General features: G+C 32.7%; 2 protein-coding genes across 3 annotated transcripts; one reads left to right on the top strand and one right to left on the bottom strand.

The window, feature by feature from the left end:
- Positions 1-764: 764 nt before the first annotated feature.
- Positions 765-5,627, bottom strand: LOC117927461. The gene is made up of 3 exons (XM_034846944.1): positions 5,356-5,627; positions 4,179-4,521; positions 765-1,007 (listed from the first exon to the last, which is right to left on the bottom strand). Exons 1-3 carry the CDS (start codon positions 5,523-5,525, stop codon positions 942-944), a joined length of 579 nt encoding a protein of 192 aa, XP_034702835.1. The 5' UTR covers positions 5,526-5,627; the 3' UTR covers positions 765-941.
- A 4,358-nt stretch (positions 5,628-9,985) lies between these two features.
- LOC117929094 (pentatricopeptide repeat-containing protein At2g16880) lies at positions 9,986-17,742 on the top strand. Of its 2 annotated transcripts, none has more exons than XM_034849305.1 (4): positions 9,986-12,580; positions 13,762-14,066; positions 15,747-15,839; positions 17,493-17,742. In XM_034849305.1, exon 1 carries the CDS (start codon positions 10,149-10,151, stop codon positions 12,483-12,485), a length of 2,337 nt encoding a protein of 778 aa, XP_034705196.1. In that variant the 5' UTR covers positions 9,986-10,148; the 3' UTR covers positions 12,486-12,580; positions 13,762-14,066; positions 15,747-15,839; positions 17,493-17,742. The 2 variants fall into 2 exon arrangements, with proteins under 2 accessions (XP_034705196.1, XP_034705195.1); XM_034849304.1 differs by having other exon boundaries at positions 17,381-17,742.
- The last annotated feature ends 556 nt before the right edge of the window (positions 17,743-18,298 follow it).

The raw sequence follows: 18,298 nt of genomic DNA, 5'->3' as shown, positions 1-18,298 counted from the left end.
AAATTTTAGAAATCCGCATCAGGGGATTCTATATTTATCAAAACGCATTTAGGCATATTTATGTATATATATGAACAAAGAATCCAACTATCCTAAGAATATGAGCTTGAGTGAGTACTGAGGCTCGAGAAAAAAATACTGGCTTCCTCAAATTTCAATTTTAAAATTATTTCAACATTCCATCATAAAAAGTCAACTACACTATAATATTCTTAATATTAAATCAACATATAAAATTCAAGTTCATAGCCTACTAGCCTTTGCATACAATCTTCCCATCAACCTTTGAAGATAACCTCTACTTTCAAGCTCCCATGCAAGTTTGATCCAAAATTTATCTTTTTCATTTCTTGAAAATTGTTAATATGATCATTATTTTCCAAAAAGAATAAAAAGTAGAAAGAAATTAATACTTTAGTAGAAAGAAAATTACCAACTGAAATTTCAATAATTTACAAAATAGTTTTAATCTAAAAACTTTAAAATATAAATATACAGTATAGATAAATATATATATATATATATATATATATATATATATATATATATATATATATTCGTAGATTTCCAAATATCTTGTGAGTGAGATTTTAATATTTATGAAACTTTGAAGAAAAAAATTTCTACTGGTTCATCAAGAAATTATTGATTTTACTACTTATTATGATTTGTGCATTGGCCCCACATTCAGGGTCTGCCCCTAAACAGTTATTAGTAAGTTAAATTCAACATAGTAGTTAATTGTTAGTCATCTCAGTGTATAGTTGAACCCAAGTGTATCTTTCAAAAATCAATCTTATAAAATGAAATTAAAATGCTGATTAGCAAAAGAGAGTATGTAACTTGGTCATTTTACATTACATTTATGATGGAGAAGCGGCGACAGCAATGATCTCACAGATGCATTCTCAGATGGAAGACAAGCGGTAAAGAAAGAGCAGCTACTCATCTATTAATATGAGCACTCCATTTGCTCTCAAGAAGTTGTGTGTGGTGTGGTCTACCACCTGCACAAAAAGATGAATCATATTGTAATTTTGTCTCTGATATAATGATATTTTTGTATACTAATAGGCTTTACAGTTTCTATCTGTTCTCAGTTTTTTTTTTCTTTGTTCTGTTCTTTGGTGTACTGTTGTTCTTTGTATGCTTTCGTGTATTTTTTTTTTTTTTATGATAAGTAAAGAGATTGTTTTAAAAAACCATCAAAGCAGTGGCTTAAATTTACAAGAAAGAAAAACACCCCTCACACCCTAGCTGAATGCCAAGGCCAGAGGAGCTCCCCTACCCACACCCTTAACGGGTTGCCATCCAACCAACAAAATCAACTAAGGTCGAAGAACCATCTTTTATAGACAATTTCATCTTTGACCAAAGAAAATAAACAAAAGAAAACTTCAGCCTTTGAATTGACAACTCTTCTTTCTCAAAAGCAACTTTGTTCCTTGCCTTCCAAACCGTCCAAAAGAGGCACAAAGGACTTGCTCTCCAAACACCCTTCCTCTTCTTTCCCACAAAAGTCCCATTCCACCCCAAAAGCATCTCCTTAACAGTGGCTGGCAGCACCCACTGCACCCCGAACATAGAGAAAAGCAACACCCAAAGAGTCCTTGCCTTTTCACAGCGGAGGAGAATGTGATCTTTGTACGCTTTCGTGTATTGAGGTTGCACCCTTTTTTTGGCTGCACATATATATTTTCTCTCAAAATTTCATTGAATTCTCTCAACTCAGTACTTCGAAATCCTTCCATGGACTGACATTGAGGATAGCTAGAGGGAATGGTGAACAGTTTGGGATTGTATATGAGCCTAAAAATTGGTCTAACTGGATCTATCAAATGTATATGTTGTGGCTAAAATTTTATTGGACGTTCAAAGCATCATCTGTCTTCAAAAATCATTCAAATAGCTAATTGTGCAATTGTTCTAACTTCCTGTACAATTGATCCATCTTAAGAACTAAAAGGGCTAGTCTGATATATAAATCCCAAAGTTCCATTGGTTGGCATATAATTTTTTTTTTTTTTTTTTTTCTGATCAAATCTGAGTTTTTGGATTGATCCTTTCAACCTCTATTTAAACCAAACTTTCCGAGAGAGAGGCATCCATGATAAAGAGTCCCTTTTGAGTGAGAGGATTTCTCTGAGAAAAAAAAGTAGATTCAGTTTTACTTTCTATTCCTTCTCTGGGTTCATCTTTTTTGTGGGGTATCAAGAGGAGGCTGAGATTGCACTAGATAATTCCAAGTGTGCTGAAGTTCAGAAAGCCCAAGACAAGCAGTCAGAGAGATGATTGGAATAATTGGACTGAATAAAACCTTGTATTCAATGTTTTCTTTATGGAGGATCATGTGATTGTTGGAGGCCCATGGTTTTTGACCTCTTTGGAGATCTTCCAAACATTAAATCCTAACATTTTTGTCTCTCATCTCTCCCCATTATCTCGTAATTTTACTTGGACCTCTGAATATTCTAGCAGAAAATGTGGTTTTAGTCGGCTATGTTGGAAGTCTTGGTTGTTGGAAGTGTTGGATGACTAAGGACTGCATGTGACTGAATATACTTACTTCTGTGGGTGAAAGTCTTAAGTGTTTTTGTTCTTATAACTATGAGAGTTAAAAAGATCAACTGTTATTGATGAATGGTTGCTTAAACTGTTTGGGAGAGTGTTGTCCCATTTGCATGTTTAAACTGTTAGAGAGAATGTTTTTGTTTCATCATTGCTTGTGTTGTCTATTGTTTGATGAAAAACTAAGAGGACAAAAACAGGAAAAAAATTAGGGGAGTGATAGACTTAGCTTGTTAACAATCTCTTTAGTTTAGAAGACACCTATTCACCCCCCAAGTGTAATCCATAACCGAGATTCACATTTAATATATATATATATATATATATATATATATATATATAGTGCACTAAAACACATCTCCTACAACTAAAGGTGACTTACTTACAGATATTAACTATCTTTGACTCCAAGGACCAAGAAACTAGAAAAATAATACAGGAGCAGTAAGGTTGTATAGGTTGTATTACATGGCAATTACCTCAAAATGATGGTTAAGTGCATCTCTCTCCCAGGAAGTTATATCACTGATAACAAACTAGTTTATTTTAGAGGCAGTTCACTTCCTAAAGAACAAAAGCAAGGGAGATAAGGTTCATTTTTTGATGTGAAAATAGGCATGAGCAAGTCAAGGACACGGTGGAATGGTTGACTCTCCTTATTAGTTTTGTGGGAATGTTTTCCAGATAGGACTTCAGAAATTTTAATTTGAACCAGTTTTGGCGGTCTGCTGCACAAATGTAACAGGAAACTAGCTGCTTCTCCTTATCTTGATGTCAGGTCAACTTGTTCCACAAATTATGACTTTTCACATTCGTAAAACTGCCCTAGTCTTAATCCTAACTGGTGGTGGAACTCTGCACTCACTCAAGTTGCTAACTAAAGTTCTAAATGGGATAAACTTATTAACAGGCTCTTTACCTATGTTAAAAGGGAAGAGACGATTGTGCCATTCAAAGGTTGGGCATATGGTAGAATCAGGTTTCCTCAAGAGCATAACCAATCAGTCTCATTTAATCAAACTAAATTTGACATCATGCTTGGGGTATGATAATAACCTCTACTTTGAATTCCTTCTGATTTTCCCAACAGATGGCAATAGAAAAATAGAGATGGAACAATGAACTCTTCTTGAGGAACTAGAAGCAATCTGATTTGAGGACAAAATGAGGAGAAGTCATTCAAGATGGTTCTTTCAGGTGCTAAAAGTTCGATAGGTAAACCACCAAGAAGGAGTGATTAGATTAAAGTAAAAGGCGCCACAAAGGATAAGAAGTGAACCAAAAAAGAGTGGGGTTGAGGAGGTGAGAAAGGTGTGATGACACATTCTATAGGAGAACATGACCTCGGATAGAGCTAAATTGCTAAGATTCATTTATTCGATGCCTAAATAGCTGGAATGAAAAGCTTTGTTAAGCTGACATTTACCACTGAGTTGTTTTTATTTTTCGGGAGAAATTATAAATAAATACCGCAAAGTCTAACATGTCATGAAGCAGATGTACAGGATGCATTGAGTGAAGACAGAAATAAATTCCAGAGTAGCTTTGCAAATGCACCAAAGGAATTTGAAATTTACAAAAAGTGGAGACAGAGGATGAGAGAAGCTCACATTGGTGTCGCTGAGTTCTAGATTGTAGAAGTCCATTGTATCAGCCTTAAACAAAGGACCAGCATGCCATGTTCCACGATTCAGTTTTAGAAACTTAGGACCTGAAATTCTGAAAATGCGCACATCCTCAACAGCAGGAGGCACATAGAAGTGACCACGGCGTGACTTCACAATATTCATGCCTGCATCACCGTTAATTTCATCTGGGTCCAGGATGGATGGCTTAGCAACTCCAAGATACCAAACATGGCCACCAATCGAACCAAGGCACTGGGTCACACTTGCATGATGTGTAATCGAAGAAAACTTGAGTGGTTGGTCTTCAAGATGCATAATGTAGAACCTGTGAACATTCATGAAAGCAATATCATAGACATTCAAGATGCATAACACAGGACACATTAATATTCTTAAATGCAGTGCACTATTGTATACTACTTAAAATCAAAACTGATTAAAACAATTCAAGCTAAACATACTGGACCAAATTCTGATACCTATCTACTCCATCATAGCCTTGAACTCGGTCACGGATTCTTTTGGGTTATCAAGTAATCATCATCAAAACATCAATATTGAAAGTTTCTCTCCATTCCAAAAGTAAAAGGGTTTAGATTTCTGAGAGTAGTTTCATGAAACTGGAAGAACTGAATACCCGTGGACTGTGAAGCTTCATTTCAATTCTACTAAACCCACAATCTGGTTATGTTGATTTATATAGCCATGGATTAGAATTGAATTTAAAATCCATAAACCACATAGTAGAAGAAAGCCACAGAAAAATCAAGAGTGGAGTCCCCATTTGTACTTCCAAATCAAATCCAGTCCAGTACTACCAAATGAAGCCTAAGGTCGAACCCCATCAAAATTCCCTAAATTTTTTCCCCCGAACTCGGTCTTGAATAAACGTCTAAACATTCAGATGAAAAATTCAGAAAATTCATTACGATCACCCAAAAATAAACTAAGAATAGTTCAAAATACCCAAAAACAAAAGGGAAAAAAAGGGAAAAAGAAGAAGAAAAAGACAGGTTTTTTGAATTCAAAAGAAAAATAAAAGGTCAGCGTTTGATTCACAAGCTAGAAGACCATGATTTGGGTGGACACGCAGTCTGGTACTGACAGTGTATTAATCAATGACACTAAAAAGTAAACCCCTTAGAGAGATGATGAAGACCTGGGAATGCCTCGACTGAGGTCTAACTGCGCATCCTGAGGTCCGAACTTCTCACCGTCCGGCGAAACCCCGATCACCTGCCCAAATTCCTTGAAAGTCTCCGGAGTTGCTTCGATTGGCGTCAGCTTCAGCTTCGACGGCGGCGTATTTGGTGCGCCGGCAGTATCCATTTCCAGATGTATACTGAACAGCTCATTCCTCCCGCGCAATTCTTGATATATGGAAGAGATTAGCCGTCACCGTCCCAAAGGATTGGCCAGGAACGAACGATTGTGATTCTACGTCATACAAAAACGGCACCGTTTTAAGGATAACCGAATCAACAAATATCGCTTTTTATGCTTACCCTTGGTCGGACAATGGTCATATAAAAGATATATAGAGATAAGATTAAGAAGGGATTAAATTCACGTCACACTTTCACATATCAATAGTTTGAAAGCTTTTAGGCCAATGACAATATATATGATCAAGAATTATTTAATTTCATATATTAATTTTTAAAAATTTTAATTAAAATATTTTAAATAAAACAACAAAATTTTATATATATGTAAAATAAATAAATAAATAAATAAATTTGAGTTAAGTTCAACATCGTAGTCAACAATTGCAACTTTAAATTTAAGTTTAAACTTGTAATTGGTGACTACGATTTTAAAATCAAATTCAAAACTTATAATTACAAACTACAACTTTAAAATTAAGTTTGAAACCATAGTTAGTGACTATGATTTTAAAATCAAATTTAAAATTGAAGTTACCAATTATAGTTTAAAACTGTAATTGGTGCATGATTTTGACTATTTAAAAAAAAAATTATAACTATCAACTAAGATTTTGTGATGTAAATACTTTGTGTAGGGAAAATGCACTAGATTGATAATTATTTTATTATTCAATTTTTTTATATGATTATTTTTTATCAAAACTATGATCACGTTGAGTAAATATTGAAAAACGCCAAAGATCATACCTGATTTGGAACTCAAGATGTTAATTAATAAGAAATTATTTTTTGAAAATATGATTTTTATGTATAAAATTATTTAAAAAATAAATAAAAGTCTCGTATTTTTATTAATACTAGTAAATGTACATGTGCCAAAGCACATAAGGGAATATGGAAAAAGTCCAAAAAAAAAATTAGTATGTGAATTTATTATTTCAAAATCAAATAATTGAAATAAATATGAAACCGAATTATATATAATATAATAATATATATATATATATATATATTATGAATTATATATAAATAAGATCACACTTTTTTGCACCAAATTTTATGATAATAAAATTATTTTTTAACCAATTTTCTTATATTAAAAAAATAAATACTACCTAAGTCATTAGCCATAACATTTACCATTTTTAATTTAAACACATCATTTATTTCTTTTACACTAAATTTGTAAATTTTTTTGAGTTAATTATTTTATATACAGTTTAAATACATTTTTTCTTTAATATCAAACCTTTTTGATAAAAAAAATCAAAACAAAAATGACTTAATTTGAACAAGAAATTTGTGGATTAAAAAAAAACTTATAAAAAAAAAGGAAAAATCTCAAATGTATAGTAACCAAAGAGTTGAAGAGAAATTTGAAAAGAATGGAGAATGATGAAAGAATAGAAAAATTTTCAAACTTTAAAGATGAAAAATGAAATGGTCACAAGAAATTCGAAAAGTTTTCAAACTTTTAATAATTTTTATATCATTAATTAATATTAATAGAGTTTAAAGAGAATAAAATTGACAATGGATGAGAAATTTGAAAAGTTTTCAAACTTTTAATGATAAATTTTTATAACATTGATTATAATAATAGTGTGGTTTTAAAGATAATACATCTTATAACTTTAAGACATTTTTTGAATGAAAAAAGTAAAAAATAAATAAAAAATTAATGATTGGTTTTCAAAGAAAAAAAATGTTAAATTTGAAAAATTCTTATGAAAAAACCAGGGACTTATATTATGTTCTTAAAAATTATATTTTTAAATTGTTTTTAAAAACTATTATATATTTTGTAAAACTTATTATTATTTTTTGTTTGTAAATATATAAAATATAACCAGATTAAATTAAATAATTTCATATCAATATATATATATATATATATAATTATTCAATCAAATGAAAAATAAGTTTTGTTGTACAAATATTTAAAAGAAAAAAGAATTAAAATCTCAATATAAAATTTTTCATTATTTTGGTAAATTTTATCTCAAAATTTTAATACTTTTAAAACAATGTAGTAATTTTCTTAATAAATTTAAATTTGTTTAAATAAATAATGTAAATGAGTGATGAAACTTTTTATTCAATAATTATATATAATATAATAAGTGTTATTATTAATTCACTATTATTTAATTAAATATAAAAGTTTAAAAGATTTAAATATCTCAAAATAAATGGAAATCACTTATAAAAAGTAAAAAGTTTTATGTAATTTTTTTTAAATTAATTTATTTCATTGAAGAAATGAAAGATAGGTCAGGATAAGAAGAAAAAATTAATAATAAATATAAGTATTAAATGTATTTTATTTATTTTCTCAAAACACTCAAATATGATTTATAGTGCATTTTGTAGTGATTATAGAAAACGTTTCTAACATTTTTAATACTTAAAATTTGAAAAAATTTCAAGTGTTATAAAGATTAGAAATACTTTTTAAAATCACTACCAAACGCGCTATTAAAATACTTTAAATTTGTTATCAAGAAAAAAAAAACTCTAATTAATGGGAGAGTTTCAAACAAACTTTAATTGTTTTTCATCTCAATTCTGAATCAAAAATCAAAAAACATTTTACGATGATTTTTTACTATAATCAGACTTCCCTATATACATATTATAAATAAATCAGAATAAATGACTGAAACTAATAGATATCGTATTAGTGGATCATGAGACGCTTTGTCAAATAGGACGGAGGATGAAGTGACTGTGTTGGAGGGGATGCCAAAGATGAATGCCGAATTTTAGAGGTTTCCTACAAACATTAATATTTTCCTTTATAGTTTTTTGAGAGCAATTTTCAGGATTGAATTTGAATGCAAAATTAAAATGAAGTATTGAATTTAAATATAAAATTAAAATGAAGTTACGAACATATTGATTTCTGTCGTGTCAAGCAATTAAAACCTTGAATAACTTCCTATTAAAATTGTTGATGGAATAAAAATTGGAGGCAAATGAAAAGTCCCATTACCTTTTAGGTTCGTGATGGTAATTTTAAGAATGGTTTCTGTTACGTTAAGTAATTAGAACCGTAACTAAATGAAAAGATTAAATCATCATTTAAGTGGATTATTAATATTGATAAAGGTATTTCAAGAAATAAAATTTAATATTTTCCTTTATAGTTTATTGAGAGTAGATTTCAAGATTGAATTGAAATATAAAATCAAAATGAAGTTATGAATATACATATTTTTGTTATGTCAAGTAATTAAAACCTTAGATTAAGTTCCTATTAAAACAGTTGATGAAATAGAAATTGGAGGTAAATGAAAATATTACAATTTTCATTACTTTTTAGGTTTGTGTTGCCAATTACAAGAATAAGTTCTGTTAATCCTAAGAAAATGAAAAAAAATTAATTTTTCATTTAAGTTGATTATGAGCATAGAAAAGATTAATTTTTGAAAAACTTTTTAGGTTTGTGATGGTAATTTTAAGAAGGGAGAATTATGTTTTAGGGGTAGATGGGGCCCCAAATTAACAAAAGGTCTGTGTAACTCTTCAAATTAAGCCCAAGACTCAATGAAAGTATGGAAATTGAGTTGAAGGATATTATCCTTCAGTATTTCCAAAAATGCCCTTTGTTGATTTTGAGAAAAAAATTAATATTTTTGAAAAATACTTTTATTTAATTTAATATTTTTAAAAATATTTTGATTTAATTTAATATTTTTAAAAAATACTTTTATGTATTTAATATTTTGAAAATACTTTTATTTAATTTAATATTTTTAAAATATTTTTATTTAATTTAATATTTAAAAAAATACTTTTATGTAATTTAATATTTTAAAAAATACTTTTATTTAATTTAATATTTTTAAAAATAAATTTATTTAATTAATATTTACAAAATTATTTAATTTAATATTTTTAAAATATTTTTATTTAATTTAATATTTTTGAAAAAAAAATTTAATTTAATATTTTTGAAAAAAAATTTATTTTAATATTTTTGAAAACCACTTTTATTTAATTTAGTATTTTTGAAAAAAAAATTATTGAAAAAAAATTATTTAACTTAATTTTATAAAATATTTTATATGTGTTCTTAAAGGGTATATTTGTCCGTTACTATTTCATATCCTTCAACTCAATTTGAAGAGTTATATGGACCTTTTGTTAATTTTTGGGCCCAGCTGGACCCAAAACACAACGTCAAATAATTAAAAGAAAATATTAAATTATTATTTAAGTTGATTATTAATATTGATAAGGGTATTTTAGAAAATAATCGGGAAAAATCGTAATTTTATAGGTAGTATAGATGTTATAAAATACTCTATCTTTAAAAAATAATATTATTTAAATAAAAAAAAGGCCTTTATAAAGGGGTTGAGTTGGGTAAGTTTTTAACCGGGGACCAAACGCAGCGGAAGCTGTACCAGGTGCATGGTCCAAAAACGGCGCCGTTTTAGCTTTCTCCCCACGCACAACCCCTCCCCTCTGCCTCGACGTCTCTGAAACAAGAACTACACTGAACCCCATAGCCCAGTTCACCCTCCATATGTCGAAAGCCTAACCCTAACCCTATGCAATGGATCCAACACCACCAGAGTCATCGCCCCCACCGCTGCCGCCAGCGCCGCTCCCGCCACAAGAGCTCATCCAAACCATAACAACGATTCTCGCCTCCAACAACATGCCGCTCCAAGCACTGAACACATACATTCCCCACCTGACACCGCCGCTGGTCCTCTCAATCCTCGCCTCCAAAACCCTAATTTCTCGCCCAAATATTCTCATTTCCTTCTTCAAATGGGCCCAAACCAACCTCCCCACATTCCCACACAACTCTCTCCCTTCTCTACTCTCCCTTCTCCCCTCCCTCTTCTCCCACCGCAAATTCTCCGACGCCAAATCACTTCTTCTCGGCTTCATAGCCACGGACCGCCGCCACGATCTCCACCTCTCGATTCTCCGCCTCACGAGCCCCTCCAAAGCTCTCTTGGACACTGCCATTGGCGCCTACGTTCAATCGGGCCAGCCCCACCACGCCTTCCAAATTTTCAAGAAAATGAAGCGCCTCCGCCTCCGCCCCAATCTCCTCACTTGTAATACTCTGCTCAATTCATTGGTAAGGTACCCTTCGTCGCATTCGGTTTCGTTTTCTAGGGAAGCATTCAATGATGCCATTAAACTCGGGATAGTCCCAAATGTAAATACTTTTAACATAGTGATATATGGGTATTGCTTGGAGAATAAATTTAAGGATGCTGTGGAGTTTCTGAATGTGATGGGGAAATATAATTGTTCGCCTGATAATGTGACTTATAACACTATATTGGATGCGTTGTGCAAGAAGGGGCGGTTGGGTGATGCCCGGGATCTGTTGATGGATATGAAGAGTAGAGGTTTATTGCCGAATAGGAACACATATAATATTTTGGTTTATGGTTATTGTAAGATGGGGTGGTTGAAGGAGGCAGCAAATGTGATTGAGTTGATGACGCAAAACAATTTGTTGCCAGATGTTTGGACTTACAACATGTTGATTAATGGGTTGTGTAATGAAGGGAGGATTGAAGAAGCTTTTAAGCTTAGAGATGAGATGGAGAATTTGAAATTGTTGCCTGATGTGGTGTCATATAACACATTGATTAATGGGTGTCTTGAGTGGAGCAAAATTTCAGAGGCATTTAAATTGCTTGAGGAAATGAGCGAGAAAGGAGTCAAACCAAATGCTGTTACCCATAATATAATGGTTAAGTGGTATTGCAAGGAAGGGAAGATGGTTGATGCGAGTAATACTATTACGAAGATGGAAGAAAGTGGGTTTTCCCCAGATTGTGTTACTTACAATACTTTGATCAATGGGTATTGTAAAGCAGGCAACATGGGGGAAGCATTCAGGACGATGGATGAGATGGGTAGGAAAAATATGAAAATGGATAGTGTTACTCTTAATACCATTCTCCGAACTCTCTGCAGGGAGAAGAAGCTTGAAGAGGCCTACAAGTTGCTTAGTAGTGCCCGTAAAAGGGGTTATTTTATTGATGAGGTAAGCTATGGCACTTTGATTGTGGGATATTTTAAGGATGGAAATGTGGATAGAGCATTGAAGCTTTGGGATGAGATGAAGGAGAAGGAGATTATTCCTAGTACTGTGACATATAACTGTATAATTGGAGGGCTTTGTCAATGTGGAAAAACTGAGCAAGCGATTTCCAAATTGAATGAGCTTCTAGAGAGTGGTTTACTGCCTGATGAAACCACATACAACACAATTCTTCATGGGTACTGCAGGGAAGGGGATGTTGAAAAAGCATTTCAGTTTCACAACAAAATGGTTGAAAATTCATTCAAGCCGGATGTGTTTACTTGCAATATTCTTCTTCGTGGGCTTTGTATGGAGGGGATGCTAGAAAAGGCTCTTAAGCTCTTCAATACATGGGTCTCAAAAGGGAAGGCCATTGATACAGTAACCTACAACACATTGATAACAAGCTTATGCAAAGAAGGGAGACTTGATGATGCCTTCAATTTTCTCTCAGAAATGGAAGAAAAGGAACTAGGACCTGATCATTATACATACAATGCTATTATTACTGCCCTAACTGATTCAGGTAGGATTAGGGAAGCTGAGGAGTTTATGTCAAAAATGCTTGAGAAAGGAAATTTACCTGATCAGGTTTTGCAATTGGACAAGAATGAAACAGTGGTGACGAGTGAAACTTCAGAGGAATCTGATTCAAGTTCTGTTGCTTACTCTGAATGGATCAAGGAGTTGTGTACTGAAGGGAAATACAAGGATGCAATGCGCATTTTTGGAGAATCAAAGCAGAAGGGCATTACTGTGGATAAATCCACATATATAAATTTGATGGATGGGCTTATCAAACGAAGAAAAAGCATATCAAAGGAAGCCCGATGATACTGACTCCTTGGGTTCTCTTCCTGGCAATGTCAAATGGTCCTGGTATCATCATGTTTCACATGTATTTGACAGCATCTAATCCAGGGTTTCAGGTATGAATTTTCCTCTTTGAAATGGAATAAGATTGTTTGTGCTTTGGTCTTTTCCTAATAATGCATTTCTTAATTATTTTTAGCAATTGGAAGATGTAGTTGGCTAGCACTGTTATTTCTCCCTTTTCATATAACTCTCTAATTTCTGGTGCTTAAGCATACCAGTGATCTGTTGTGGGTTCTGAAAATGTTTGATTGAGGGAGATAGAGATGTGTAATACATGCCACACAGAAGTCACATATTTGCATGCTTGTAAACTGTGACACTGATAATGTGAAAGGTGAGAATATGCACTGGCACTTTATATTTGACCAAGGGAATCTCTGAAATATTGGATTTGGGAGTGTCACAGGATTTTGAAGGATCCAGAAAGCTTGGTTCAGGGTCTGATAGATCCTTTGCTCAAAGATTCATTTGATCAGTTTATGGGTTGTTTGGGGGTGGTCAGTCGTTCCTTTATGGAGTAAGTTGCTGGAGGAGGGGCTAGGATGGTTAGGGGCCTTAGGTCCTTTATTTTGGTTTGTGTTTAGTTTTTCTCCTTGCTATATGGTACTCTGCAATTAATTCCTGTGTACCTGTGTATTATTCCTGTCTTTTAATACTTCTTATTCTCCTATCAGAAAAGAAGAAACAAAAAATTGGGAGAAGCAGATATGTTTGTACCTACACAATCAGGAAAAATGGATTCTAAGCTTCATAAATTGATGACTTCCTATTCTAAGTACCCCAGAATTTGTCTGCATGTGTAGTGCTAGTGGAGCTGTTGCTGTTTTTAGTGTGTTGAGTTTTCAATAACATCAGAAGTATTATCCATTTATCCATCTTTAGACACACATACAAACATCCACATGCATACTTAGCATGTCTGTAAGACTTATTTACTTCTACAAGTGCTTTTAAAATTTGATGAAGGTAATGTTTTTATTGCTGTCTCATGTTTTCTTAGAAACGAAGGAACTCATTATATTTGTCACTTTTATCAATTGGATATTTGTTTACTTGGTTAAGTCTTGGAAGTCTTGAACATGAATCTCTTATTTTATCCTTCACTGCATGCTATGACTAGTTTTCTTTTATAAGTATTTTCAAATTTTGATCAGGTCAAGGCAACGTTTTTCTTACTGTCTCATGTTTTCTTACAAAAGAATGAGGTTATTATATATGTTATTTTTGTCTGCAGGCCTTAATATGCATGATGTCCTGTGTTTTACAATTCATCACCTTCAAAGTTAGCATGCTGGAGGAATTTCATATGATGTCTATGGCAGTTGAATTATATTCTTCATGAAAAAGTGAAATTTCTGTGGACCTCTTCTCTCTCTTATAATGAGCAAACTCATGGATTTCCCTTGTCATTGTCGGTGGGGCACAAAAGGGTGCAACCTTGCGCTTGCTATCTAGCGATCAGTCCCTAGAAAATTTGTTGTATGGGATCTTCTGAATGAATGAAGAAGCCCATGATGGATCAACACTGCATGGACCTTGGTAAGGCACAAGAAAAATAAAATTTCTTTGTTCATATCATTAGTTTAGTCCCACCATGAACTATAGGCTATGTTGTAACTTGTCTGGAGTTTTTAGTGAATAACATGATACTGCTAAGAGCATTAGGAATTTAGGCAGCCTATTAAAGAACTTTGTGAATGACATAATACTGTTAAGAGCATTAGGCCTATTATAAAATTCAAAATAGTAATGTAAAATTTTCTTTAAATTTACTTGTGTTATATGGTAGTAATTTCTATCAGAATGTTATATAATAGTAACAACATTCTTCAAACATACTGTTGTCATGCCTTGGGATACTAATTTTTCAATCTTTTTTCTAAAATTATTTTTTGTTTTTAAATTTAGTTGCCTTTCACGCGATTCTAATGTTTGTACCTGTATTAATATGCATCATAATCTGGAATCCACTGTTGCTTCTTTTTCTAATCCCTCAATGTTAGGGCCCAAGGTTGGTCATTCTCATTTCCCTGGAAGGTGTTGTAATCTTCGATAGGAATGATTTTTTTATTCCTTACTATAGTTTTTGTTGATTGAAAAATGTTAGGATAGCATCCATGACTGTATAAATGTCTTGGCCTCATTGTTGAAGGTGGTGGATATGCTCTGAAGGAAACCATCTCTGCAACACTGGTTGTGAGGACGGTTTTTGTTGTTGCTACTAATTTGATGGACTAGAGATTCTAAATCCTGCTGGGGCAGTTCTTCTGGCAGAAGTTGACTGGAATCTTTTAAGTATCGTAGCTTGATAGTTGATGCTTGTTTATTTGAAACTACATCCAGTTCATTCATTTTTGATTTCAAGGATAGACATAGGAATGTGATTTATTGATTATTTTCTGATCTCACATTTTTTTTTCGTTTTTCTTCTTGAGAATTTGACTTTCTTTGATTTGCACTGTGCTGATTGCTGAAGGTTTGATAACAATAACTTTTATCTAAATTGCTAAAGTGGGCAAAAATGCAGTTCTATTTTCATCCAACAAATTAGACAGGCAAAAAAGATCATACACATGAGGATTTCATTCGATGTGGTCCTTTGAAGTATGAGGTGTGGCTTTACCAAATTGTAAATGTTGCTAGTGACTTGGGATGCTCCTTCTGTTGGGTTCCATGTTTATCTAATCATGTTGCAAATCAGGCAGCTGAAAAAGGAGCCAAACAACTTGTCTCTTTTATAGGGGTTCTTGACTACCTTCCATCTTCTCCAAGTTTACTATTACCTTAAGTTTGCAAATTAGGTAGTGCTATCCCTGGTTTGTAATTGTTGCCACATCTTTCCCTAGAGTTCTACTATTACCTCTTTTACTTTGAGCAGATCATGTGTTTTCATAGAAGGATATCTCATCCATTGTTGTACTTTGTAATTTCAATGAATTTTTATGTGTTTCTGATTAAAAGGATTTTTTGAGTCATTTTATGTCAAATGGGAGGGTTGTTCAGTTAAAACTGCTAAGGGGCTCAGGATCTCGGTGGGAATGTTGGTAAAGCATAAAATTTCTTTTGTTTCAGTAAGCTTATATATCATACTTATGAATGACAGGGTCCCCGTGTTTGTGCATGTGCATTCACATGCATTTGAATTTCCTTTTTCCTTTTCATTTGAGCATGGACTTCTCCAAAATGGTCTGCTAATGGGAACCTTTTGGCCTGGCTCAGGGGAAGAATTGAATGGTGGATGCTGCTGATATTCCCAGTGATGATGTACTTTCTCAAGATCTTCCTTTAACTGTTTACCTTGTTTTCTGACAGGTAATTTATGTGCATTTTATCCTGTATACTTCTAAATCCAAATGAATATCCTTTGGGTCTTTATTGGATGTCTATTCATAAATAAGTCAAAAGTAACATTCTTTCAGATCAAAGTTGGGCAACCTTGGCTATTGTTTACGTCTATAACAGTTAAATATTTGTCATACAGTTTCCTTCTTGAGGAAAAAATTGTCGCATTGTTGCCTGGCATCCTTATCTTTTTTAACATTGTTTCTTATCCTTATTATAGAAAAATGACTTTTTCCCTGCATCTGTCATAGAAATAATATTTTATGGTAGAAATGATTAAACAGAATCCAGATATGAAAATCTTAGAATCAAAATTTAGAATAACCGGTTTTTATATAGAAATTGAGTTCACTATATCATTAACAAATTGGCAGGCTCTCAGTACCATAAAATGGCAAAACTGGAGATGAAAAATGCTAATGGATTCTCAACTTCATAAAACGTTCTTTGATATTTCCCTTTCCATATATGTTAGGACTCTAAAACTAGAGATTCATTAGACTTTTTGTGTAAGCATACTGGCACTAAAACTAAAGAATGCTATGATCATCTCAATGTGTTACAAACTACATGCTGAACCTGGAGAGATAATAAGGTGAAGTAAAAAGATCCAAAGGGGTGTTGCATATACAAATGATCAACCCTCTAGGCCTCAAACTTGCAAATAAAACTTCTAATAGCAATGATCCAGGTTTTGAACATATGACTAGTGCTGTTGTCCCATCAAAAAACACCACCTTTGATAAAATTGAGGATTTCCACAATAGATCCATTAGAAAGATCATCTTATCATCTGCTAAGAATTGAAGAAAGACATGAATAATTCTTATTCTTGTCTTGGCAGCTAATGCCCCTCTGAAAGTTTTGTAAGGAAATCCCATGGTTTATGCCTTTTTGATATAATCTATTTTTGTTTTCCTCCATTTGGTTGTTTTATGATCATATAAAAGGATAAATTGTTGTCCACCATTAGTAGCTCGGGGTGAAAAGATTAAGTGTTCCCAGTCCTTTCATTTGATAAAAATCCTTGCTGGTATAAATATACCCCTCCATCACATTGCTGCCACTCTGGTGCCTATGAAATTTAACCAACCTGCACTTTTTGGTCTCAGAAACCTCCTCCTATTTCTCTCCCATATCTAATTCCTACTTCTTTTGCATTTGAATTTCTTTCTTTTTTTTTGGGTCATTTTTCATTTAATCTTCAACTCCTTACTGGTGATGGGATAAAAGAATTCATGAATACAATTTCTATTAAACCTTTGGATAAAGATCATGCATGAGTTTCTTTATCATTGAAGAGTAATTTTTTTGAAAAGAACGGTCTCTTTATCATTGAACAGTAATATGTTGAAGTTTTTATATCTGAATTGATTAAGTTTATTTTCTTTAACAATTCTGATACAATAGTAAAACCAAAATTGAAAACATGAGAGTGGTTATACATGCAACTAAAAATGCAGAAGTCATTATTGTTTTCTTTTTAGCTCTTTTGTTTTTTTTTTTGATAGGTGCAGTGCGCAATCATTGTTATTAGATTGTCATTGTTTACAATCTGAACCCTAAGGGAATCTGAATCTTGAATCGCAAAAATTGAATGTAAAGGTGCCTATGTGGTTTTAGGAAAAAAGCATGGAGGGCTATGGTGAATATAAAAAGTTATGGCATTTGAGGTGACTTTTTCTCCTCCCTCTTTCTCTCTCTCTCTCTCTCTCTCTTCTCTAAATTTTTGTATTGGAAAACCCTGTATTTGATCTTGTGTATATGAAAAGTCTTATGATTCATGATTTGGAGATTGCATACCATGAAACCTTATAATATGTATTGAGAACATCTAAATGGAATGAATAATGTTTACTAATTTGCTTGTTCATTGGTTGGGTTAACAATGATAAAATCTTGCATAGCAATCATGGAAATGGAGTTGTTGGTTGATAGGCAGAAGTTTTGTTAGGTCAGAGAGCAAAATGACAATGGTTATTCTCAAGTGTCAAGACTTTCTAGGAGCTGGGGAAGTTTCTCTTAGGCCAGTAGGTTTGCGTCAACATGATGTAGTATATGAGCTAATATTGGTCTTACATACATTTTATTATACAATGTAATTGGTGACAATATTGTTGCTTTGTCTCTTAGATTAATGCTCCTTCTTGATTATGCCCCATTATAGCAACGAATGTGACAGGGTTTGTAGGGTCTGTTCAGACGACCCATGTTGAAAATTCTTGCTTGTCCAGTCCGTTTCCACTCCAGGCCAGAGTTGAAAGGTCTTCATCAACATCATCTTACATGTGCAAAGAAGAAATATGAATGGAAATTTACATAAAACTAAAATATTACTTTATTGGGTCTTAAAAGGGGCTCAAAACTTAGATGATTTTGTTCACATTTATTAATAGGGAAGGCTAAGCCGTGCAGTACATCTCGAGAGT

This window comes from Vitis riparia, chromosome 13, assembly GCF_004353265.1.
Source record: "Vitis riparia cultivar Riparia Gloire de Montpellier isolate 1030 chromosome 13, EGFV_Vit.rip_1.0, whole genome shotgun sequence".
In the NCBI taxonomy this organism is placed as follows: domain Eukaryota; kingdom Viridiplantae; phylum Streptophyta; class Magnoliopsida; order Vitales; family Vitaceae; genus Vitis; species Vitis riparia.
The sequence above is the reverse complement of the archived record's forward strand: the minus strand, read 5'-3'. Positions and strand labels throughout refer to the sequence as shown.

Coding starts and splice junctions, on each gene's coding strand:
- LOC117927461 (XM_034846944.1), bottom strand. CDS start 5,525: ATGGATACTGCCGGCGCACCAAATACGCCGCCGTCGAAGCTGAAGCTG. Junction 4,522..5,355: donor CTCAGTCGAGGCATTCCCAG/GTCTTCATCATC, acceptor GAATGTTCACAG/GTTCTACATTATGCATCTTG. Junction 1,008..4,178: donor TAGAACTCAGCGACACCAAT/GTGAGCTTCTCT, acceptor CTTTTTGTGCAG/GTGGTAGACCACACCACACA.
- LOC117929094 (XM_034849305.1), top strand. CDS start 10,149: ATGGATCCAACACCACCAGAGTCATCGCCCCCACCGCTGCCGCCAGCG.